Source organism: Gopherus evgoodei, chromosome 13 (assembly GCF_007399415.2).
Source record: "Gopherus evgoodei ecotype Sinaloan lineage chromosome 13, rGopEvg1_v1.p, whole genome shotgun sequence".
Lineage (NCBI taxonomy): Eukaryota > Metazoa > Chordata > Testudines > Testudinidae > Gopherus > Gopherus evgoodei.
The window spans coordinates 8,269,866-8,295,957 of record NC_044334.1 but is presented as its reverse complement, the minus strand read 5'-3'; the positions used below and the strand labels follow the sequence as shown (position 1 = coordinate 8,295,957).

At 40.1% G+C, this 26,092-nt stretch overlaps 2 protein-coding genes across 5 annotated transcripts; one reads left to right on the top strand and one right to left on the bottom strand.

Annotated features, from left to right (window-relative positions):
• Window positions 1-46: 46 nt before the first annotated feature.
• EIF2B1 (eukaryotic translation initiation factor 2B subunit alpha) lies at window positions 47-8,456 on the top strand. Of its 2 annotated transcripts, XM_030583541.1 has the most exons (9): window positions 49-178; window positions 420-521; window positions 2,513-2,649; window positions 2,750-2,866; window positions 3,464-3,576; window positions 5,089-5,157; window positions 6,546-6,621; window positions 7,557-7,682; window positions 8,283-8,456. In XM_030583541.1, exons 1-9 carry the CDS (start codon window positions 166-168, stop codon window positions 8,436-8,438), a joined length of 909 nt encoding a protein of 302 aa, XP_030439401.1. In that variant the 5' UTR covers window positions 49-165; the 3' UTR covers window positions 8,439-8,456. The 2 variants fall into 2 exon arrangements, with proteins under 2 accessions (XP_030439402.1, XP_030439401.1); XM_030583542.1 differs by lacking the exon at window positions 5,089-5,157 and having other exon boundaries at window positions 47-178.
• Window positions 8,457-8,680: 224 nt separating this feature from the next.
• Window positions 8,681-23,810, bottom strand: DDX55 (DEAD-box helicase 55). 3 transcript variants are annotated; one of them, XM_030583534.1, is made up of 14 exons: window positions 23,671-23,810; window positions 22,717-22,767; window positions 22,539-22,625; window positions 21,727-21,818; window positions 21,579-21,641; window positions 20,123-20,272; window positions 18,608-18,797; window positions 17,751-17,833; window positions 16,170-16,301; window positions 14,794-14,886; window positions 13,920-14,034; window positions 12,099-12,267; window positions 10,321-10,613; window positions 8,681-9,341 (listed from the first exon to the last, which is right to left on the bottom strand). In XM_030583534.1, the coding sequence occupies exons 1-14, from the start codon at window positions 23,776-23,778 to the stop codon at window positions 9,180-9,182; spliced, it is 1,788 nt and encodes a 595-aa protein (XP_030439394.1). In that variant the 5' UTR covers window positions 23,779-23,810; the 3' UTR covers window positions 8,681-9,179. The 3 variants fall into 3 exon arrangements, with proteins under 3 accessions (XP_030439394.1, XP_030439396.1, XP_030439397.1); XM_030583536.1 differs by lacking the exon at window positions 22,717-22,767; XM_030583537.1 differs by lacking the exon at window positions 23,671-23,810 and having other exon boundaries at window positions 22,539-22,618.
• Window positions 23,811-26,092: the final 2,282 nt, after the last annotated feature.

Here is a 26,092-nt window from a genome sequence, read left to right as displayed (position 1 = left end):
GTGACGCGCCAAGAGCCGGCCGTGGGGGAAGACGCCGGTGCAGCGACGTCCGGTGTCACCACGAAAAGGGGCCGGGCGGGGACAGCAGCTTCCTCCGCGTGAGAGGGGGAAACAGCCCCGGCTCTTGCTGCTCCCACAGGCCCGGTCCCGCCTGCAGCTGAAGCCATGAACGAAGCAGGTAACGGGGCCGGGGCCCGCGCCCGATCCGGGGGTGGAAGATTAACTGGCCCCTCACCCGAGCCGCCCCTGGGCGCAGGTGTGGACATGCCCTAGCATCCCTCGCGGCCTGGGGCTGCCCCCTGGCGGCGGGGGCGAGGCGAGATCCCGCCGCTCCCCGGGCGGGGGACCAGGCTCGGCAGCCCGAGGTGGGGGCTTTCCGGGCGGGTCCCTGTGGCTGACGGCCCCCGTTTCCCTTGCAGAGCTGATCGAGGCCTTCAAAGCCCAGATGACGGAGGATCCCGACGTGGCCTCGGCCGTGGCCGCCATCCGCGCGCTGCTGGAGTTCCTGAAGAGAGACAAAGGTACAGGGGCCCCGCCAGCCGCCGGCCCAGACCCTGCTCCCGGAGCGAAGGGAAGATGGTCACGTAGGACGAGCGGTCCTGAATCCGTCCAGTGGAGGGCAGTGCTAATACACCTCACCGACCACCTTGCAGCAGCGATAGGCTTGGACGGATTCCGTTTTAATAAAGCTCGATTTCACCGTCCGCCCACAAACCGACAAAAAACATGTTTCCATCGATAATTATCAAGGTTTAAAAATAGGCAAAGTAAGAAAAATGCTGCCTGATCGCTATTGAATGAGGCTCTCTAATAAAAAGAAAAGGAGTACTTGTAACACCTTAGAGATTAACACATTTATTTGAACATAAGCTTTCCTGGCTACAGCCCACTTCTGCACATGCATAGAATGGAACATATATATATATATACATACAGAACATGAAAAGGTGGAAGTAGCCATATTATCTCTAAGAGGCTAATTAATTAAGATGAGCTCTTAGGAGCAGGAGAAAAAAACTGAAGAAGTTGGCTGTAACCCAGGAAAGTTTATGCTCAAATAAATGTGTTAGGCACTCTAAGGTGCCGCAAGTACTCCTGTTTTTCTTGTGGATACAGACTAAGATGGCTGCTACTCTGAAAGCTCTCTAATAAGTTATTGTCTGACACCCCTATAATTTCCTGCAACTGTGAAAACTGTTAATTGATAAAAACTGAAAGATGCTAAACACCCCAAAATTTCCAGAACTGTGAAATGCAAATCAATAAAAATAAAAAATACTCACAAATAACTATTGATATTATCCATCAAAATTATTTAAAAAAAATCAAATTCTGCCAACCCTAAATATTTAACACACACCTCATCAGATTCATGGTGTTTCAGGTGACTGAAATTCAGAGTTTTGTTGCATTTTAGGTGATTATTTAATTTTTGCTTTCTCAAGAAGCAAGCTATACGGCAGTTCATCTCTGGTTCCAAGATCCTGCCTTTTCTTTTTCACAAGCAAAACTTAACAGTCCAATTCCTGCATTGCAGTAAAAGACAAGCCCAGTGTTTTTAACCTGAATGTCATATTGTTTTTTAAAGTTCAGAGAAGAGTTAAACATGAAGGTCTTTGAGCAAAAAAAAGCAGGCTACCCTCCATCCAAAGTTAGAAGTAAGAAACTTGTCTGGTAGATGTTGTGCAGAAATGAGCACAAGCTTGAGAAGCGTGCATTACTAATCAAAATCAGGGAAACAAATAGTACAAAAAACATTTTCAAAATGTATTTGGTGTTTGTTTCATTAAATAGAATCTGCTCCATTGGATCTGTGCTAAGCATTGACTGAGCATGGGTGCTGAATTACCTCATTAACGGCAAGAACTTGTTCCTTCAGGTTACAGTCAGAGCACACGGATGGGCAGGCAGGAGCAGTCAACATTGCTGCTGACTATGTAGTAGTGTTTCGTCAGTTTTCATTCTTGGCAGTAATACACATTTCAGGAGTGTTCATATTCTCTTTTTAGATGACTGTTATTCTAGAGAAAGGTGGATGGAGGGCAGGCGACAGGTAGGGCTTACAAGACTATAGATTTTTGTACTCAAACGTATGGGATCAGTTGAAAAATTTTCACATGGTGTAATAAGCTTCTACTGTAATCTCAATACACTGAAGGAGAAATACCAAGTTAGTCATCTGGAAATTTTTAAAATACAACCATTAGTGCCATACCAGAATATACCTAAACTTCTGTCTAGCACAGTAGTTCTCAAACTTTTGTACTGGTGACCCCTTTCACCTAGCAAGCCTGTGAGTGCCACACCCTTTATAAATTAAAAACACTTTTTAATATATTTAACACCATTATAAATGCTGGATGCTAAGCAGGGTTTCGGGTGGAGGCTGACAGCTCGCAACCCCCTGTGGGGTCCCAACCCCCAGTTTGAGAATCCCTGGTCTAGCATGTAATGAGTATTTTGTTTTGAAATGAAGTTTAAATTTCTCTCTCTCTCTCTCTCTCTCTCTCAGGTGAGACCATTCAGGGTTTGAGACTAAATCTCAAAAATGCCATTGAAACTCTATCTGGTGTTGACTCTTCGGTGGCAGTCTCTTCAGGGGGAGAGCTCTTCCTAAGGTTTATCAGTCTCACCTCACTGGAGTACTCGGTGAGTTTGTCACCAAGTGTAATGCTTCCCTCATCCACAAAGTAACATTACTCACAAAGTAATCCTGGGCCTTAATTTTTGTTCTTACTGCTTTTTCCAGGACTATTCAAAGTGTAAAGAAATCATGATCGAACGAGGGGAACTTTTCCTTAGGAGAATCTCTCTTTCAAGAAACAAAATTGCAAAACTCTGCCATACATTTATCAAAGATGGTGCTGTAAGTATGTCAGGACCGATTAATCTGTTCTGGGTGTTCCATTATTTCAAGTGATGGAGGAAATAGGTTTTATCCTCATCTGTTAAGGAGACCCCACATTAGCTGATGTTGGCTTTCCCAAGTAAAGATTTTACTCCTACCTATCACATTTGTTTATGCCACATATTCAAATATTTTCTAAAACTCACTTTTTCTTTCCCCTCCCTCCACCTTTGTTTCCATACAGACTGACATTAAGCCTGTGGCCTGGTTCTAAGTGGTACTGAGCACCCCCAACTACTGGCTTAAATGGAAGTTATGGGTTCCAGCCCCTCTCAGTGTCAGGGCTTCAGTAATTAAGTGTCCTATAAAGTCCAATTTTCATGATGGCTTGACCTCCCATGGTTTGTAAAAATACAAGAGTTTAATATTGGACAGGTCACCAAAAGTATCTACAACTCTTAATGTTACATTTTTGTGAAATCTGGGATACCATCTAAAGTAACTGAAGATCATGTTTAAAACACTTGTGCATAGTAAACAATTAAAAGAGATCATGACAATAACAAAGCTTTCCTGAAACTTGCTAAAGTAGTAAAATGTCTGTTACTTTAACAGCGAATATTAACGCATGCCTATTCGAGAGTGGTGCTCAGAGTGTTAGAGGCAGCTGCTGCATCAAAGAAGCGTTTCAGTGTTTATATTACTGAATCACAGCCCGATCAAGCAGGGCAAGTATATGTCAATTTTGTCTTCTTGATTAGTAAGATACTAATGTCCATTACTGGAGTCATATTTTAAGAATAGCTTTTACCTATTTTTGAATTATTAAAAGGTAACTATTTCATTGCAAACTCATATCCCTCTTGACAGATTGTCTACAGCAACGCCCTTCCAAAGAACCGCTATCAACAGGCAATTCCCTGTATTATGTAAACATATTACAGCATCCCCAAGCTTTCCAGCTAAGGTGTAACAAAACTTTAATGACCAACCACTGCTAGGCAACCCATTTTTTCTCTAAGAATGATTGCTTAAAAGTCAACTTGAAGTATTTTTTAAAAATAATCTAATAGTAGTAAGTGTTACTTGTAACAATACGAGGATAAAAATGTTTACCAAAAATGTGGTGGTTTTTGTGTTTTGGGTTTAAAAAAAAAAAAAAGAGTTCCCTTTAAGACACTACGAAGTGTATATTACTGACAGCACCGTCAGTGTCCAGAGGATACAATATAGTTTGAAGGAAGTAAAGGAAAATAGCAAACCATACACGCTGTATAACAGCCAGTTGAACCAACCAGGCAGTTTCATTTCTAATGACAACTGAAATACCTGAATATTGGCAGATAAAGTGTGATTTATCACTTTCACTAAAGTAACATTTCACAGTATACTCTGTTCATAGTATCTTGTATCTAACACCAAGCAGATGAAAAAGCTGGGTGTTAAATGTACAGTAAACTGTCATTTAATGACATTTGTCTGGATCTTTTACCTTATATAGTTACAAGTCATACCTATGATTTCTAAACTGAATGATTAGAGGAGGCTCTTCAGTTTTACTCCATCTATTATCAATTTCACTATTTCTATGATAGTCAGCTCATTTCCCCTTTATTTGTGTGTTTTTCATAAAACAGAGAGAAACCAGAAAAAGGAGTGATTGCAGAACCAGAATTACTAACAGGGAGATGTAAACACTGCTGCTTTCAGAGTTGTGTGGCCAGAAAGTGGCAGCTACTGACTGAGGGCCCAGCTCTGCAGGCAGCAGTGAAGAACTAAGGGTGGCAATACCATTCCATGCCATCCTTACTTCTGCACTGCTGCTGGTGGCAGCACTGCCTTCAGAGCTGGGCTCCCAGCCAGCAGCCACTGCTCTCCAGCTGCCCAGCTCTGAAGGCAGGGCCACAACCACCAGCAATGCAAAAGGAAGGATAGCAGCACTGCAGCCCCCCCTACAATAACCTTATGCCCACCCCACCCCACTTTTTTGGGGTCAGGACCCCTACAATTACAATACCGTGAAATTTCAGATTTAAATAGCTGAAATCATGAAATTTACATTTTTTTAAATCCTATATCAAATGGATTGACCAAAATGGACCATGAATTTGGTAAGGCCCTAATTATCAGGTTTCATTCACATATACTAAAAAAAAAAAAAAAAAGTTTTATCGCATCAATTAATTTCGCTGACTTCTTTAAAGAAAGATTTCAAAACTTCATTAACATTATTTTAATAGGCAAAAAATGGCAAAGGCCCTTAGCAAGCTCAACGTTCCTGTGACTGTGATTCTAGATGCTGCAGTTGGGTAAGTATATTAATTACATTCTTAGATGTTAACAAGCCTTTTATTGTCCTTCTGGTTTTCATTTTAACTATAGTATATATGAATTTTCCAAAAGTTTCTTCAAATTGGAATGGATGGTTTTGCTAATTTAACCTTTCACTGTAGTAACAACTGGCACAACTACTGTACAAGCTAAATCTTTTGACAGGATAATGTGATTGCCATAAATCAAGCATAAGTATTTGATAACGTTTAGATATTAAGTTCAATTATCTTTTTCAATTTACATAGCATTTAGGGATATGAGGGAGAAAAGGAGCTGAGATGCTATAGCTAAGGGCTCCATTTTGCCCGCCAATATTTTTTTTTAAAAGTCAGATGTTTTATATATACATAAATGCGGTTACTGGATTTTTTTTTTTAAAGCTGGTAATTGCTTACTAGATACCAGAATTTGAGTCCTAAATGCATGAGAATGGAACAGGGATGGTGTCCCTAGCCTGTGTTTTCCAGAAGCTGTGAATGGGCAACAGGGGAGAGATCACCTGTTCTGTTCATTCTAGGGCACCTGGCATTAGCCACTGTCAGAAGACAGGATTACTGGCCTAGATGGACCTTTAGTCTGACCCAAAATGGCCGTTCTTATGTATGTTCTTATGAACAATGTGTTAGTAAAACTTAATTCTCTATCCAATACAAAATGCCTGAGAGGCAATTGTCAAGAAGATACACACCACACTAACTTGCTGTATTTTACAAGGTAGTTAACATGAGATCAGTGACTTGACTGATTAAGTTATCTGGCCAGATAACTCTTAGAGACAGAACTGAAAAAATATAACTTCTCTCCTTATGAGCATTTTAGTTGGTGTTGCATTTCCTTCATGCACCAAGACACATGCTATGTTCTTGGATGAGAGGTGCCATATAAAAGTACAAAGTAACTTCTTTCTACCAGTATTCTCCATGAAGGAGAAAACAGATGTGAGGGGGCATTGAAAGAAGGGAAAACATGGGATTAAAGGCATTTGGAATTATTTAAAAGTATATTTTGGCTTTGACCATCTTGAAATGCGGAGCTAAGATAACTTCATAATAGTGTAATATTGAATATCTAAATTTCTATAACTGATTACTAGTAACTGGTAGACTTCAGCCAAAATAGCCTCAGCAACTTTTGAGGTCAATACCTCAAGTACATTTGGAGAAGCCCTGGTTATTTAATATTCCTGTTTGGGAAGATCAAGGAAAGATAATTCCAAGGACATATGAATAGGCCACATGCATGTATCTGGACAGTTGCAAGAATGACTATTCTACTTGAAAAGCAAAATGATCATGAGGTATTAACAAAATTAAGTCACATTTCTAGTACTACACTATATGATTTAACTTTTTTTCTTAAACAGCTACATCATGGAGAAAGTGAACCTGGTAATAGTTGGTGCTGAAGGCGTGGTTGAAAGCGGAGGAATTATTAACAAGGTAAGAGGTGGTGAATTAGTGATTCTTCATATACCTGGAGCACACTGTGCATGTTGACAGATTTTGAAAATGTGAGCAATGTTTGCATTTTATTTCTAGTAGATTTTTACTCACCATAGCTTAATGGGCTCCTTCTAGATGATGCAGGGGGAGTTATTCAAGAAACTCTGATTGCTACTAATTATGTGTGAATAACCCATGCATTAGTGTCATGATTAAGACTATTACAGTAAGTTGCCACTTTCTATAGCCCATTGCAATTGAATAGTCTTCATAGTTACAACACACTAAAGTTTAAAATAAAATCAGTTTTGCTTCAGAGTCCTTTCAGTTTTACCGAGTTGTCAGCATCAAAGTCTATATCTAAGACAATGGCTTTATTTTGCTTACTCTGCTTTTTAAAAATAACCATATTCTGTTTGCAACTTTCATATTGATATGCAAAATAGAATATAGCCTAAAGAGTAGTTAGTTTGCAGACAGAAAGATCTCTCTTTTGGCTTGAAGGAGGAGTACATTAGATATGAAAGCCAGTTAGAATAAACAAAGCTGTAACTTTCCTGACCTGAAACACACTGGTAGGTAGTACTCTTCGTTTATCGGAATAGAGAGTGGAAGTCAGGACTTCTGGCTTCTGTTCCCTTTTGTACTACTGCTTCCTCTATGCATCAGTCTCCTGCTTTGTAAAATTAAGATAATACTTGCCTAGATCACAGGAGTGTTGTGACCCATAATGGCACACACATAAAACGCTCTTTTAAAAGAGCATTCTGTTTCTTAAGCTTGGCTTCTATGAAGAGTTCCAGGCTTTTCAGAAGTGCTTTCAGTTCTGATGCTAAGTACACTCAAAGAATCTACTGGTTGGAATCATGGAAGTTTACTGTCACTCTGGTACTGGGAATATATACTGTTTTCCGTCTAAACTGTCTCTGCAGATTGGTACAAATCAAATGGCTGTGTGCGCCAAAGCTCAGAATAAACCGTTTTATGTGGTAGCAGAAAGCTTCAAGTTTGTAAGACTCTTCCCTCTAAATCAACAGGATGTCCCAGATAAATTTAAGGTAAGGGAAATTCAGAATACTTTGTAACCCACAGAGCTGCACATAAATTGGTTCTGTGAGCAACTAATATTATGGTATTAAGATCTTAGCCATGAATTTACACCTAATGCATTGGAAATGTAGTTTACATTTTTCTATCTAGGGTAAGTCAAAGCCACTCCTGACCTGTAATAACATACAGTATAGCTTAAGCAAAAGTGTGTTTGCCATCTGGATTTTCCCTACTCACTTTACTAGTATTTTATAGTATTGAAAAGCTTCCTGCTCTGTGTACACTAAACCAAACTGCCAGAAGCAACAGCACTTCCCCCCAAGTTCTGCCAACATACTGTTCCTGAAGCAGCTCACTCAGTAACAGAATACATAGCTGGCAGCAGAATGGCTGGATCAAGGGAAACTTTGCAGAACTATAAACCTTACATATTACTGTAGATGATGATGGGGCAGTACTAGGTGGCACTAGTCTATGCTGTGGTTAGAGCAGTGGGTTCCTTCAGCTACAGCTAGGATCCATAAAGTTTGGTCAAGCCCATATTATTCAAACTCAAAAAAGATGGTCTATTGTTTTGTGGCAACTAATGGTTTTCTTCTCTCCTGCAGTACAAAGCAGACACCCTGAAAACAAACCAAAGTCTAACTGAGGAGCACCCCTGGATTGACTACACCTCACCATCACTAATCACATTGCTGTTTACAGACCTAGGTGTGTTAACTCCATCAGCTGTCAGCGACGAACTTATTAAACTTTATCTGTAAGGGAGCAGATTCACTACACAGTGTGCTCTGTTGTTCAGTGACCATCCCTTCACAGTTGCAGAGTTTCATAGATATAAACTATCCCAACCTGTTATAGAAAGGAAACAGTATAAGGATTTTAGAGTAGCAAGCCGTGCTAGTCTGTATCCGCAAAAAGAACAGGAGGACTTGGGGCACCTTAGAGACTAACAAATTTTAAGGATGGATGAACTCCATTACCAGCAGCCTTCTGATTTTTACAGTGAAGCAGAAAGTTTTGATTTCATTTATTACTTAGAAATGGACCAGTGTGCAAACAGAAGTGTAAGTCATTGAGGATCTGAAGATCTAAAATAAATTTTCAGAGGGGTGCAGCATTCTGAGGATGACACCTAAACTACCTTTCCCCACATACGATCTCTGAACAAGTTTAAAAATTACTTAATGATTCCAGATATGTTAGGTACACATCTGAACAAAAAGAATCCACCAGGCACCTGATAACTGAATTCTACATTTCTTACCCAAAGCATTCAGTTTTGGAACCGCAGTCTGATTTAATTCTGTCTTCAAAGGTGTAGCTATGCTTGTCCCCCCAGTAGAGACTGCAGCGATTCTACTATATGCACAGTTACCTATAAAACAGCCTTGGCTTCCATAAGTACTAACAGTGCAGAGCACAGCATGAAGTGGCTTTGTGTAAAAGTACAGCTTTACTAAAATGAGAGGCATCTTCAGGGAGACACACTTGAAGCAGGATTGTCAGTCTTCAGACTCTGAGTCAAACACAGCTTTGACTTTTCTCTCACTGCTCATCAGCCTCTTCTCAAACTCTTCCTCACTAATTTTACCCTTTTTTAACCTTTTCAAAAGTCGTGTGTCATTCAGCAGCTCCTCCATTTCCTCATCTTCAATATCAGAGCCCTGCAGATAGTTGAAACAGTGATTTACTCCTATACTGAAATGCTTACTTCTATATATTTGAATACTCTAGAAATAACCATATTAATTTTTTACTGCTGGCGCTTTGTTACATGTATTGTGCTGCTGCCATCCATTACGTAGCCATATTAAGTTGGCCCTAGTATGTGCAGCAACACATGAGGCAGTAATAAGGGTTAAAGATGTTTTAGTAACAGAAGGGGACATGGGGAACAGTGGGTTCTCTTCTATTAGCATTCAAAATACTATTTAAATCTTCCCTTTTTCCTGCCCTTTCAACCCTGACCCTATTAAAGGAAACCCCCAGATAAAATTAAACTTGACAACTGAAAGCGGGGGGCAAGGTTAAAATTAAAACGAAGAACTTTGCTTTGCTAAAAGTAACATTACGTTTTTATAAAACTTGCACGGAATATAGTGAGTTTGAGCCACTTGCAAGGAGAGGGCAGCCTCACATCTTGCTCCAGAGGAGGCTGGCTGAGGAAGGTGCAAACCAATGTATTTCCTACATGCTGCCCATTTTGGACCATTCTGGCCTCCATAGGTTTCATGGCCCATCTTGACTTTCTGCTACTGGAGGCTTACAGCAGGGTTCTGCTGACAGAAGCCAGGCAAGGAATAGAGTAGTGGGTTGACTGCTCACTTTTTTTCTTAAGCACTCTTTTGAGAATGTAAGAAACTCAGGTACTGCAGCTCCCTTCATTTCAGATTGCTCATACCTCTGAGGAGTGAGACGTAAGCAATCCACTCACTGGCAGAGGAGGACTGGATGGAACTTGCTTTTGAATTCATCAAGTTCTGTCTTTGAGGCAGGCAGGCAGGCAATGTGGACAAACAGTTTTCCAACTTTCTACCAGACTGAAGTCCTTATACCCGCCCTTGCTTTTGAAGACTGTTACATTCTAACCTGGCTGTGACTATACTGAAGTAGTCACATGCGAGTTTGAGGAACTTAATTTACCTCTTCTCTTCTCCTTTTTGTTGTCATTTTCTTTTTCTTCTCCTTTTTGGCTTTCTGCTTTGACCAGGCTTTATTCCTTATAAATTTTCTTTTGCCTTCATTTTCTTGTCTGTCCTTTCTTTGCTGCTCTAACAGCTTTTGCCTTTGTTTTTCTCTATTTTTATCTTTGAAGGGAATGGAGTCTGTATCAATAGTGACAGGAACAAAGTCTGAAAAACACTTTCCTTTTAGTTCAGGCATCTTTGGCATCTTCAGCAGGGCAAAACCTCGAGCAAAACTAGCGAAGTCCAGATCTGTTAAAATAAGGATTAAGATATCAGCATATGACAAAGTAATAGACCTAATCCACGAAAGTTCTTAAGTATATGAGTAGTTCCACTGATTTCAATGGGACTACTCACGTTTAAGTGTGTTGCTGAGTTATGTTGGGTTGTGAAGGAAGGGGTGTGTATCTTAACATTTGCGTAGGGTTAAACGCAGACAGTGTGTATATATATATATATATATATATATATATATATATATATATATATATATGTAAAACCCTTTCCTTCCTTAACATACTGCTTGCATCCTGATCCTCAATTGCTTCTCTATTGGCAGTTTCTGGAAGTCTGTTCCTATCAGTAAGAAACTGTCCAACAAAATATTTTTTAATCAACAAATGTCAATTTGTCCAAATGAAAATTGTTTACAAGATAGGGCCAATTTCCACAAATTCAAAATAATGGTAGGGAATAAGTTTTGAAGTTGTCAGAATGTCCCACTGCAATGTTTAACAAGTCATGTCAAAAACTAAACATTTAAAAACTTGTTGATAGACCCAATCAAAAAAATTAATCTTACTGGTTTGCAAAAATTTTCAAGACAAACTTTTCATCCCATTTCAGGACAGGAAAAAGATTCAAAATCTCAAACTCTTGTGAGACAGGAAAAGCATTCCTTGCCCACCTTTACCTCGCAGACCCGGAGAGAAGTTATTCAGTCACACACTCGTCATAAACAGTCCTTAAAGTCATGCATTTTTCTGCAAAAATCAGTCCACTGTTAGATAAAAACGGCCAACCAGCACAGTATCCTGTTTACTGACAGTGACCAATGCCAGGTGTTCCAGAGGGAGTGAACTTAACAGGTAATGATCAAGTGATCTCTCTCCTGCCATCCATCTCTACCCTCTGACAACAGAAGGTGGGGACACTATTCCTTACTGGCTAATACCCATTAATGGACTTAACCTCCATGAATTTATCTAGTTCTCTTTTAAACCCTGTTACAGTCTTAGCCATCACAGCCTCCTCAGGCAAAGAGTTCCACAGGTTCCATAGATGTGTTTAGAAAAATCTGTCACCAAGAGGCAATGCATCTTTTACTGTTTTCATTAAGTCAGACAAGGATCTCTGCAAGCAGTGGTCAATGTCTCTCTAAGATTTGCTTTCTTGCTCTGTCAGAATGGCATGGGCTAGGTTCTTACCTGCAACTTTGACTCTGGCTCCCCTCTGTGGCTTTGACCAAATCACTTAGCCTCTATGCCTCAGTTTATCCCACTGTAAAATAGGATTACGCCTTCCTTCCGCAGAACTTCGAGTCAATAATTTAGATTATATAGAATTTTACATCTTCAAAGTGGTATCAATATTTAACTTAACCGAAAGTAAACTATGTGTATGGGAGCTTGGCAGGTGGATGACTCTGTAGTGCTTGTGCAACAACATAACTTTTGCCAAAGTGAATATAGTCTTTGAAGTAAAGTAAAAATAGCAGCTGCTAATGGGAATTACCTTTTATTCGGAAGATAAGATTGCACTCATGTTTGGCATAGGCCTGCACACAAGATACAAATGCTTTCATCCCTTTCTCAAACATGGCTCTGTCAGCCAGAGCCAGAGTCTTCAGTTTTGGAAGAACATCTACCACATTTTTCAGTGGTTTCATTTCCTGCATGGGACACTTAACCAAAAAAAGAAAAAAACATAAGCAACAACTAAACGTAATGGTTTAAAATAAGCATTGGAACTTCAAACACATACTTCAACATTAATTAAGCCTCAATACATGGAGGGATATTTACCTACCTCATGTTTTTTTATTGATGAAGAAACAAAGTTAAGCGGCCTAACCAAAGTTCACACATTGAATCCTGAGAGAATAGGGAACAGAATGCATAAATCCTCACTCAACTCCAATTACTGGATCTCAGTGCAACTGTCCTACTGCTAATCTGGTGAAATTAAGACCATTATTTTACTTTCAGCCCCAAAAAGAGAAGGATGTCACTAAAAAGGTATACAGATTTTCTATTATATATTACTGTATAAACTCAATCATAATCCAGTTCATTTATAAGCTGACCCCACAAAGATGGATAAGTAAAAATGGAAAATTTTTATGACCCACTCATAAGCCAACCCTATAATTCAGGGGTCAGCAAACTTAGGCTCCCGGGCCATCAGGATAAGCCACTGGCAGCCAAGATGGTTTGTTTACCTCGAGCTTCCGCAGGCATGGAGGTAAACCTAAGTAAACAAAGTGTATCAGCGTGCCAGTTGCTTATCCTGACAGGCATCAGAGAAGGGGGTCGGCTTATGAACACGTATAGAGAGGGAGAGGTGGGACACAGCCCCTTCCCCAAACAGACGGAGCAGGGAGAGGCAGCACAGCCAGCGCCTGCTTACCTTGACAGGCCAAGACAGCAACAGGTGGGGATTTTTTTTTTTTTGGAGGGTGGGGAAGAGAACCTGGGGGTCAGGGGAGTAACTCCTATGACCACTCCCTACATGACCCCCATACTCTATCTGGGGAAGGCCAGGGGAGAATATCTGGTGTGGTTGGACCTGCTCTGGCAGACCAGACCAGGCAGCATGGCTGCAGCATGTTCCAGTGGGCTGGGCCAGGCATCCATGTGCTCCAGTGGGCCAGGCGGCACAGCTGCAGCCTGCCAGCCCGCTGCAGCTGCATCGGAGGCTGGGCGGAGAACAGCGCGTCCAGAAGCGGAGAGACTCTGGTCCCGCCTCTTCCCTTCTGGCTCTGCAGGCTGTGCTGCCTCTCCTTGCTCCCTCTGTTGGCAGGAGGGGCTGTGTCCCATCTCTCCCGCTCTATACCTGTTCATAAGCCGACCCCCTTCTCTGATGCTTCCCTTTTTTTACTAAAAAAAATTCAGTTTATGAATGAGTATATATGGTAAGTAGATACACCTCTACCTCAATATAACGCTGTCCTCGGGAGCCAAAAAAATCTTACTGTATTATAGGTGAAACCACATTATATCAAACTCGCTTTGATTCATCAGAGCACACAGCCCCGCCCCCCCGGAGCACTGCTTTGCCACGTTATATCTGAATTTGGTTGTATCGGGTCGTATTATATCAGGGTAGAGGTGTAATTACACAATGCAGGGACCAATCCTGCTTTCGCAGGGAGATGAATTAGTTTACATAATAAGTGTCTCTCAAGTCTATTTTTTGTTACTCAGCTAGGTTAATATATCTCATAGATGTTTTTAAATTTATGTATTCTGATTGGAAAAAAAACTGGTTTTATGTCTCATGAATTAGTTTTCGTTGTAATTCTTTTCTGTTGTTAGGAAATAAAAGCCAACTCACCTTTTGGTTTATTGAGAGAAAATTTACGTAAGATTCTTCCATGGGAAGCAAAAACACAAGCGCACTGCCTAAATGGCCAATTCGAGCTGTTCGACCGCAGCGATGCACAAAGGCACTAAAAACACAACAGAAAGTTGTTTTAACAGAATGAGATGCCCAATTTGCTTTTAAAGTAATACAAGACAATGAGTGGAATGGCAGGTTTTATGAAACAGATCTAGGGCTACTGTACTCTTGATGTAGGTGAATAACTACCAACAGGTGTTACCTGAATACTGTGCTAGCAGCATATAATCCCACCACCACCCCTCAAATGTTCATGTTAAAAGAAGATTTGTCAAATATTTGAGAGAGAGAGAGAGAGAGAGATGGATTTTAAAAATTATGACACTGGTACCTGTAAGATAGGGAAATAGTTACTTTAATTAGCTTTATTGTTAACCCTCATTATAGCACTTTCTGAACAGCTCTGCCCTGGCCTACATCTCTGCTCATTTACTTCTTTCATTCCCTGAATGTCTCCCACCTTACGGCCCCTTTGGTATTCTCTCCTGCCACCCCTTATACTACGAACTCTTCTCCATACCCTGTAAATGGCCACTACCTTTTTATTAATGTTAACCTACCTAACCTATAAGTGTGATCCATAAGTGCTGTTACAAACATCAGTTTTAACAAAAACTGCAGTGTTCCAATCTTGCTTTGGGCATGTGGGACAGCTACATTGTTTTGTCTATCCAATCAGACTAAATCTTGGGCAGGGAGTAGATCTTCCACTGTGTTTTGTACAGTTCTGAGCTCATTATGCACTTAAATAGCTCATTTATATAAAAAGAAGTGGGATTCAAGTTCTGATGAAGAATTTAAGCTGTACCTTGCACTGCTCGGTGGATCATACTGTAAAACCCAGTTTACTTCTGGAATGTCTATGCCACGGGCCATCACATCAGTGCAAACTAAAATGCCACTAGAAAGTTGGAAGAAAATGCAAATTTTTGATTAAATAAATAGTCATTTGAGAAGTGCCAGCCAACAGCTCCCAACTTCTGCTCTGATTTATACATCATGCACCCCCAATCGAGGCTGTGGGTGTGCATGTCAAGGCAGAATATTTGGCCTTAAATTTAAAAAAAAATATGAATATCAACATTAGACAACATACTACAGGTGAGCTAAAATTCACATTGAATGAAAATTCCACTGAATATTTAGGAAAAGGAATGTATTTATTATATCCTACATACCACTAATTTAAGCTGGATAATCAGCTCTTCCCTTTACAAGTTCCATATTTAAATTTCTTCCCCTACTTCTAAGTACTATAAGCATATTAAAGAAAGATCAAATGATCTAACTGCAGTTTTTAAACTATCAATAGGAGATGGGGGAAATGATTTCATTGCACATAGAAAGCTAAAACTGAACTCCTAATGCTTAGATGGCAATAACAAGGACATAACGGGGCAAGAATTCCAGCCTTTTTCCAATGAGACACAAATATTGATGGGCCCTAATGACTGCACATATTACAGAACTGACAAAAGCAGATAACTTTAATGGAAATGAAAAAGCATTTTGTTGGCAATAAACCCACAGTCTTTTGTTCATATACTAATAAATGAATCTCTGGGTTTCAACTCCTTTTATCAGGGGAATTTTCACCATTGCTTCTCTTTCAAATGGGAGTTACCCAAGAGCAGTTTGTGTTATTGTTTTACCAATTTATCTGAATTTTTTCCTCATTCAGTAGACCTATAAACACTTAAAAGTGAGTGTGATTTGTATCATCCACATTATCCCAGTTACTTCAGTAGTCTAGCTAGCAGCCTGCTCAACAGGAAAGCCACATTTCTATAGTCAAGTGGTATGTACTTCCCCAGGCTAAAAGATGAAGTTTTACCTTTCTGAGGCCACGTCCAGACTAGGAATTAAAATCGATTTTAGATACGCAACTTCAGCTACGAGAATAACATAGCTGAAGTCGAATTTCTAAAATCGAGGTACTCACCAGTCTGGACGGCGCTGCATCGATGTCCGCGGCTCTCCGTGTCGATTCCGGAACTCCGTTCGGATTGATGGAGTTCCGGAATCGATGTAAGCGCGCTCGGGGATCGATACACCGCGTCCAGACTAGACGCGATATATCAATCCCCGAGCAATCGATTTTAACCCGCCGATGCCGCGGGTTAGTCTGGACGAGGGCTTAGCATGTATACCTTTGACTGGAGTAGTCTATTCAAACGCTCTTACCTTGGGAGTTTCCGAAACTCAGTAAATATCTTGTTACGTTTATGTTTCATTTTCCCATGAATGCACATTATTTTCACATTTTTAACAAAGGATTCCAGAGCTTTCCCATAATATTCCACACAGGCACAGGTACTGAAGAGAGAATGAAAACCACAAAAAGTCAGCATCAACTTTTGTTTGTAAGCTGCATTTTTAATGTTACAATTGCATGTGGATTTAGTGCTGGTGAAAGGTGTTGCCTCGAAAGCCCTGGAGTGCTCTGCTTAGCAACAGAACAGATACAACATGACAGGACAGTGCAAACTTCCTCCACGATGCCCTGCCAATGTGCCTCAATTCTGACCCATAGGAACCTCCATGGTTCAATCCTTGGCCTCTCTGGTGAAGTTACCAATCATGCTTGTGGTATGTGCGATACAGTTATCCATGGGGAACTGGATTGAGACTATCAACCCATTTCACATAGGTCACTGGACAGCCATCAGATAGATGATGAGTTTCCATCATTACCAATTTGTGCTGGATTTTAAGAGCTAAGCTGAAAGCAAATGACATCCCCATTACTGGCACTCTGAGCCATCCAGTCTCTTGCTAGGAAAATTTGTTACTATGAAAAACGGGAATGTAGCTGAAGATCCTTTACAATAAATTTTCTAGACTCAATTATTTCTACTATATTCTTGAGGCGAGATATAGTGTGAGTCTAAAGAAAGGCAATGCAGGATGTTGGACTAAATGGCTTCCTTCCTATGGGTCCCTTAAAGCACTAACAGTTCTATTATTCTATAAACTCATCCAAGATATAAAGATGTCTTTAGAACCAGCTTAATTTGTTTTATGCCAGCAAAGGCCTTTCATACAAGACCTAAAATTGAGGTCCTGCCATTTCTGGTCACCAGAGATCCCATGCTGTTTTTCACATGAGTAGGAGCACTGGTTCTCAGTACCCTGGCCAAATTCTAAAAAGGGTTACAATTACATTCTGTCTCACTAAATACTCCCTGAAGTGTCAGACAATATTTTTCATCACTTCCTGTTCTTAACTATCAATTGGTGTTGATGTTAAACACCAGCTATATTCCAACTCATTTTATTAAGTACAAAAACTGCTTTACCTACTTCAATTTGCCTGTCAATTTAAAGATCTGATTCTGAATTCCTTGCACACCCAAAATCACTTTGAATTAATTTTGCATTCGGCGGGAATGTAAGATCTAGCCTTACAGGTGGAAAGGGCTCGAGGATCCTTCTGAAAGAAAGGTGCTATACCAATTGCCTATTATTACTAAAAGTATGAGCATTATTTTAAATGACTAATGTACAGCTGTCTATGATAATACTATATTGTGGTTAAGTAATAAACACTGAAAGTTCACATGGCCTGAGCAGTTCTTTCATTATCACAAAGTATAAGACAATTTTAATGTGAAGCAATGATCCACCTCCTTTTTTGTGCACTGTACTCTACAGAAAGTAGTTAATGTGCTCTCTAGTAGACCACCTTTAGCATGTGTCTCTCATACAGCACTGAGCACACAAATAATCATTGCACTGTTTTCACAAAGAAACCAGATGAATTACCTGAAAAAGACCAGATGTTTTTCCTGCTTGTGTTGTCGAAGAAAATGCACCAACTGATTAAATTTTTCATCTGCTTTGCATATCTACACAACATCAAAAACATACAGAAAATAAACAGTGTGTTCAAGATGAGCTGATTTGCTTGTTTCTTCCATTCACCTCAGTATAGAACCTTTGTGATTCATCCATCAATAATATAGGAGGCATTTTACGCAAGTTAATGCTTCTGAGATGTATTCCACATACATCAGTGTGGGAATACTGTCCTTTATACATGCTGCTGCTTACTGAACTTAATTAAAAGAAATAAACATTAACACTGGAATTCAGCTATTATTGGAGGTTTCTGAAGCTGAACTATTAACCTAATTACAAATCCTGGTTGAATTTATTTTCTCGGTGAGTAAATAAGGAATGACCTCAGGGGTTGGGGAGTGTTACGCATTTTCCCTGTCCCTGAAATGGGGATAAATGAGGCACAGAAAAGTTGAGCATGTTCCCCAAGGTTACAGAAAGTGAATCAGTGGCAGAGCAAGGAATTAAGGCCAGCAATCCTGATTTAGTGTCTCCAATTCAAGCTACTTGACAATCCTGCTTCAGCGGAATTTGAAAGGTCTTGGGCTTGCTTTAGTAATTGATTTATCTGCATGAATCCTTCTGAGGGAAGCTCCTATTTCAATCTTTGTTTACTGCTATAATGTTACTAGCTGTTTTTGCTGCAGTCTTAGAATATTCACTATTGCATTGTTTCTGAAGGCAACATGATTGTCAAACTGCAATGCACCAGAATGCAACATTCTGAGTTCATCATTATGTTTAAAACAGAAACAACAAATGTAGGGAGCAGGGAGCCTCACCATGTAGTAATTTTCAAGCCGTGTTGGTGTTTTCTGAGTGCTACTTGCTGCCACTCCCTTCTCTTTCACTGCGATGCGGACAGGATTTCGGAGACCTGCTCTCACCAGGTTCTCTACTTCTTGAGTTTGAGTTGCTGAGAACAGGCCTGTTCGTCTCTGCTTGGGCAAAAAGTCCAGAATGGTATTTAAACTGCAAGTAAACACAATTTAAAAAGAAAATGGCTCCAGATTTCCATCAAGAGTAAGTTTTATAATCAGTTTTTAAACAGAATGATTTTTACAAAAGGGTGCTGTGCATAACACCGGCTATTGCACTACCAATCATGTGTTTGCTTGACTGATTATACCCCATGTGTGTTTGCATCTGAGGTTTTAAATATGAGGTCAGATGAGATTTACTTGAATGTACTATGAATATGAATAACTATGTTTTTGATTATTAGCCTTGTTATGTTGCCCACTTCCCTTGGCTCTTCTCTTTTTCCTCCAAGATCTGCAGAGAATGATAAAAACTTACAAGGAAGCTCAAAAAGAAGACAAGATCAGAGAAGAGTGGATCCTTGATGCATACTATAGTGTGATATTTCTCTCTCTTCAGTTTACATCAGTGCAGGGGTCAGTAACCTTTCAGAAGTGGTGTGCTGTGTCTTCATTTAGTCACTCTAATTTAAGGTTTTGCGTGCCAGTCATACATTTTAACATTTTTAGAAGGTCTCTTTCTATAAGTCTATAATATATAACTAAACTATTGTTGTATGTAAAGAAAATAGGTTTTTAAAATGTTTAAGATGCTTCATTTAAAATTAAATTAAAATGCAGAACCCCCCGGACTGGTGGCCAGGACCTGGGCAGTGTGAGTGCCACTGAAAATCAGCTTGTGTGCAGCCTTCGGCACAGGTGCCATAGGTTGCCTACCCCTGCATTACTGTATGATCAATTTTCATCTCATATTTGAAATTCCAAATTATTTAGTGTGATGGTACCATTAAGAGCAGAAGGGTATAAATAAACTTCACATGCATTTCCCCACCCATCATAAAGTTGTGGGGCATTGTGTAGTGGTCAAAATCTGAAGGATCTTGTGGTTAAATCACTTGTCTGAGACTCAGGAAAAACAGGTTTAATTCCCAGTGTGACAAGTCACTTAGGCCTTGCAAATTCCCTTAATGTAGACAAGGCCTTTAATTTCTTTGTGCCTCAGCTATCCATCTGTAAAAACAGGGACAATACTTCACTACTTGATTGGAGTATTGTAAGGTCACATTCATAGTCTATGAGAACCTCACAAACAATCTTGATGGGTATCACAAACACCTAGATAGAAAAATTGGGACCTGGGACTCCTACATTCTAATCTCACAGTGTGACCTTTTACAAGTCATGTAACCTTTCTGTGACTCAGTTCTTCATCTGTAGCATAGGAATAATATTAATGGTTGTAAAATGCTTTGAGAGGCTTAGATGGATAGCATTATAGGAATTACAAGTACTACTAGAATTATGCTTAAAAAATACCTTGCTTCGAATCCCATATCTAGAAGTCTGTCTGCTTCATCCAATACCAGCACATCAAGGGATTTCACACAACTTGCTAAATCCAGCCCATCTGCTTTTCTTCTGAACATATCCTCCAGACGGCCCGGTGTGGCTATAACGATGTTCCCACTATCAGTGATGGAATATACAGTTTAGGTTAGATTTTAATTGTACTTGGATGTCAACACCACCCCCAGAATCTCATACCACAAACCTGCATTCAAAACACAGTCTGGAATCTTCAAGTGGGGACTGACCTGTGCACTTTTGACTGTGGAAGAGAGCTCAATCCACTAAAGATTTTCCTATTGTCTGTCTTATTAACATATAAAGTGCTCAGATATTATGCTGAAGGGTGAAAGAACAAAACCCTAAAGATACATCACTTGTGCATACAACAGCTCCCCAGCTACTTATATTGATATAGCTATAAAACAGCTATAAAATAGCTGTAAACTGAAACGCATTCTGGGTACTGGCATGCAAACAAGACCAGCAAGTATATGCCTCTTAATTTCAGAATTTCCACATAAGTATCATCACAAAATGCAGTTTGTTAAAATTACATATCAAATTTACTTAGACCATAGTCTGGTATTCCCAATTCAGGCCTCTGACAAAGTGCCCAGTAAGAAAGGCTGAGTCAGCACTCTGTTCACAGCAGCTCCAATCAAGCAAGAAAGAATGGAGCTGGCTAAGCAGAGCTGTGCCTAATTTGTGAGTGGGGCAGGGCAAAAAGGCTAATTAAGCTATTAGCCAGGAAGGAAGGGTGGGGAGAGAGATTGCTCTCCCCTGCTTGTTATAGGAGCTGTATATGTTATGAAGGTAGTGGGAATCCATTTGCAAATAAACTGCACAAGGTGTTGGACCAGCAGAAGGCTCTCAGAGTAGTTTGTAGACGGGAACAGAGGCAGAAGCCAGGAGGCCCTGTTATAAGGCCACAGGTTAAGTGAATGCAGAGTATTTTATTTTATTTTATTTTGTTTTGTTTACAAAGATATTCATCTTCTACATGCTTTTTTCAACCCCACCCTTCCCAAGCTGAACCACAAGGCTACTTATTTAAGATCCTCTTTAGCACTTACCCCTGCTGTGACATTTTACACAGAGTAAGCCAACTAAAATATCTCTTTAGTAAAAAAATAAATAAATAAATAAATAAATTATTATTATAATTTATGCTATGCACTAGCTCTCTGTCAGTAACACATTTGAGCCCTTCCTACTGTTTTGTTAGTCCCTCGTCATGTGTGTCTAATCAGATCATGCAAGAACAAATACATAAATAACTTGATTTATAGAAGGCAATGTGTTAAAGACATCCTTAAATATGTGCAGGATTGACACCCTAATTTATAAACTTAGAGCAGGGATTATGCTACATTTCTGCTCTGAGAGGCACCAACAGAAATACATTAATCATCAGTTAGCTCACCCATGTTCTTTGAACTTTTCAATATCTTCCACTGGGTTCCTACCACCAATCAAAAGAATCTGGCTGAAACAAGAAACATGTCTATCAAAAATTTGCAAACAAAAAACAAAGGAAAGTCTGTTTTCAATACAATACAAAGCATACCTACCTAAATTGGGGAAAGTGTTTTGTGAAATGTGATAGCACTTCATCAATCTGAACAGCTAACTCTCTTGTGGGTGTGATGACTATGGCTCCAACCTGCTCATTAAAATGAAAGGAAAGACAGAAATAGACAAATGCCCCAAAAGACATTTATTATTTGCTGTGACTATGAAATTATGATGCTAAAGATTCCATGTGCAAACACCATTTTTGTTAAAGTGCTGAGAAATAAACAAGTGATCCAATTCAACCATCATGTCCTAAACATGACAAAATGGGATGCATTTTACACAACAGACTGCACAGTACAGTAAAACAAAATCCCTTTGAAATGCCTTTTTTTTTTTTAAATTGGGTGCACAACATTTTTTTTAAGGCAATACAAAGGTCTTTAGTGGCAAGTAGCACGGAAGTGAATTCAAATTTGTTCAGAAATCAAGAGACATTACAATAAAAAAACTAAATGATCATACTTGATTTCATTACACTGTGTGTTATATTTTAAGATAACTTGCTCTCTAACAGTTTACAGACATCTTTTGGTCTTGGTAAACAAAAAGCAATACACAAGTACAAATTACTACTAATCAATTTCACAAGCTAGTCAGGAATACATTTAAACAAATCTATAAGAAGCAGCACAGTACTTTAAAAATTGTTTTCAATTAATTTCTGGTTATGAATGTAGTAAGGGCCTGATCCTGCAAACCTTTAATCATATGTGTAACTTGACTCTTAAGTAGTCCAATAAATTTTCAATCTTAAATTACAGAATATATTTATTTATGTATTCAAAATCCCTCAATTCAGTCTTACCTGCATTTTCTTTAACTTTTCTTCCCGTCTGAGGAGAATTTCTAATATGGGAATTACAAAAGCTAATGTTTTGCCACTGCCTGTTATCTGCGAACATTGAAGCAAAGTTAGTTTCTTCACGGGTGCAAATACTTGTAAGGAAAAAACAAACAGTGAATTCAATTCACAAAATACTCACCGCTTCCGCAGCAACATCTTTATTGTTCATAAACAAAGGTATAGTTGCAGACTAAAGAAAACAGAAATATTGTGCACTTACATCCTCACTGGTTTAAACAAATCTTATGTAACTCAATTCACCCAAGGATCAAAAAGTGCTTTACAAACGCACATAAGTGTCATCAACCCCATTTTATAGATGGGAAAATGAATCCCAGAGGTTAAGTGATTGCTCTAGGTCACACAGTAAGTGCAGAGGGAAGAGAGAGAGGAAGGGAACCTGGGAGTAGCATGGATTGCAGATGGGAAGCTTGATAGGCTGGCAATAATTGGAGAAGTCTGTTGGGGGCGGGGGGCAGGTCTGAGCGATGACTGACCCAGAGATAGAAAACCCAGGAGTTCTGACTCCCCATCCCCTGTTCTAAGCACCAGCCCCCATCTAAAGCAGAGGACTTGAACCAACTTGTCATTTCCATCGGCTCACTAGAGCAGCACACACTAGCACCTACTGCCTTCTCAGGTGCTACTCGTGACATAACGGAGCATCTTCCTTTGGGACTTGCCATCCCCTTTGCACTACACACAGCGACAAACTGCACCAAAGGGGCCCTCCCCCGTCACACTACAAAAAAGGCAGCGCAGGCAGGTCACGCCATGGACGCTATATGCTGGGCTCTCCTCCGTACTGCCGGGAGGGGCAGGCAAGCACCACAAAATACTCACAAGAGCCTCCACTGCACGGGGGGAGGGCAACGCCGCGAGGGCTCCCTCCTTCCAAAGGGCCCAGCAGGTCCAACTGCAGCGGAGCCGTGAGGGGGTCTCACCCGGGGACAGACGGCTGAGCTCCCCCCACACCGCATTAAAGGGGGAGGGGGAAGGGCAGGGTCCCCCCCGTGCCGAGCACGGACCAGACCACAGAGCCGCCCCCCTCCCGAGTCACGGCCCAGCACGCGGGGCTGCTCGCTCCCCCTACCTGCACGGGGGTCATGTGGGGGAAGCCCAGCTCCCGCAGGGTCTGCAGGACGCCCGGGCTGAGCGTGACGGGCAGAGACTCCCACCTCCCCTCCGTCACGCTCTCCATCTTGGACGGGCTCCTTGCGCTTCCGTCCGTCCGTCAGCTCAGGCTGCCCCCCAGCCTGGCTGGGTCCCTTCGTCAATGAGTCCGTGGGAAAACAGCGGCCGGGCGCAGATGCGTTCCGATTTGCAGCAGGCTGTCAGTACAGAGCTGCTGCCGGTGTAGCGTGAAGAACTACTCAGCGGCTGCTTCTGCACTAAGCCAAGTTCTTCCAAACTTTATCGAGGCTTTTATTTCACACTCCTTAGGCTAAATGTTTGAGCACCTTCTGAGTTAGCACTTCAGAGGTGATTTCTATCTTCCAGGCCTTTCTGGATCACTTGTTGCTCTAGCTCCTTTCACGTCATTCACGATTGCCAGATGGAAAATTCAGCATTTTCTACCACATAACCTCAAAGTGACAGGAAGGCAGGTATTTCCTCTATTTAAGAGATATGGATCCAGTTCTGACCTTCCTTGCACCAGCACTAAGTCAGGAACTCCTCTGTGCAAAACTTACATAAAACAAGAATCAGGTCCTATTCATTTAGGAAGCTCTTCCTTAACATGTACCAAAGCACATCTTACTAGGCAAGCCTAAAGACATAATGGGTATGAGTGGTGAGATATCAGTGAGTTTCTCTGCACTGACTTTGCTTTATTAGGCTAGAGGTTTTTTCCTTTCTCTCCTTCAGTGAGATAAGTAGAGACCATAGAAAGGTACCTTTCTCAACACAAGTCAAGGTGGGGAGCGGTCAACTTTTGGTTAATAACTGCTCTTCAGTAGCCTCTGAGAAATTTGGAAGTTACAAACTGAAATACATAGCAATTGCTATACAAGTGATCTTCACACTTATCCATTGTTATCTGGTTATGCTGGCTCTTTAGCTAGCTATACCTCTGCTTAACAAAGAAGAGGACATTATCAAGGAAGCAATATATTCAATGGACAACTTATGACATCTAGGTCAAAGGCATCAAATTTGAGGTGTTACTGAATGCACAATGAGATTACATTTTAAAGTGATAAGATTTGAATATTCCACATAATAGTCTAGGAGTTTACAGACCAGGCATTTTATAAAATGCACAAGAAATTTATTTGTATTATGAACCAACTGCCAATTATACCCAAATTGCTACTCAACCAAGGACAGACTGTAGATGTGCTATGAAAGCAGCAGCACTAGTTATGTGGATTCTACCTGGATATGCACAGTAAAATTCAGATCTTGATTATGATACAGAAATGTGCTTGTCCGTCCATCACAGTGACCTGAATCAGAAACCACTAGTCAGCAACATCATTGCACAGAAGCTAGAAGATGGACAGCAGGTAATTGTATTGGTGCTTGGAAAACTCATGAAGTGCTTCAGGCACCTGTGTTAATACTGTTTCACAAGCTGTCCGGGTGCTTTCACCTGTACCAGTTTGAAATAAGAAAGATAAAGATTACCCAGCTCCTCTTCTGCTAGGTCAGACTTCTCAATTTTTAAAGTTGTTTTTATTTAGTTTTACATGAATACTACGGGTATTAGTGAAATGCTGCTTAAAACCCTGCTGTTTAAAACATAAAAAAGCCTCCCTATAAGAATAAAATAAGCATTTTCCATCAAGCATCTACTCTTTGCTAGAGATCCCATTTTAAACACTTCCTTTACGTGCCCTCAAACACGCAACTCTAATCAAACTGTTTTGCACTTACTGCTAAGGCAACTAGTGCCCAACTAGCTTTCCCTGCAAAAATCAGGCCAAAGAGTTTGTACTCATTTGATTGTCTATTTAGTGCAAAAAACTTTCCACACATTGATAAGAAAACTAATAAAATTCAAATACAAGTATAACTGCACGTTATTAGTAAAAGCTATATATTAGTATTGTCCAAAATTCCTTTTCCAACTAAGGTGTATTTTTCTTTACATTGATTTTTTCTAAAAATATTTTAAAAAGCAAAATCTCAAACATGAAAAGGTAGAGAATGTCCTAGTTAACTGTCAAGAGACAAAAACCATTTTTTTAAGAATCTGTTTATTTATTGAACCTGGGTCATATTTAGATTCACAAACAATTTTAAATGTACAACTTAGAATTCAATTTTGAAGTGTTTCACACAAAAATATTGGCACACAACAGTTGCATTAAGGTGTAACAGCCACCCTTTCTGAAGAACTGCTGTAAGTGTTTGCCCAAGGTTGAAAAAATTTACTTGGAACATGAAAACCTGTAACAAATTTTAAATTAATTGTACAAAACTGTTGTGTGTTACTTGTAGATCTTCCCCTCTCTTGAAAAGATCCCCACCCCATCCCCCCAAAAAAGATTACAACTAATATACATCAG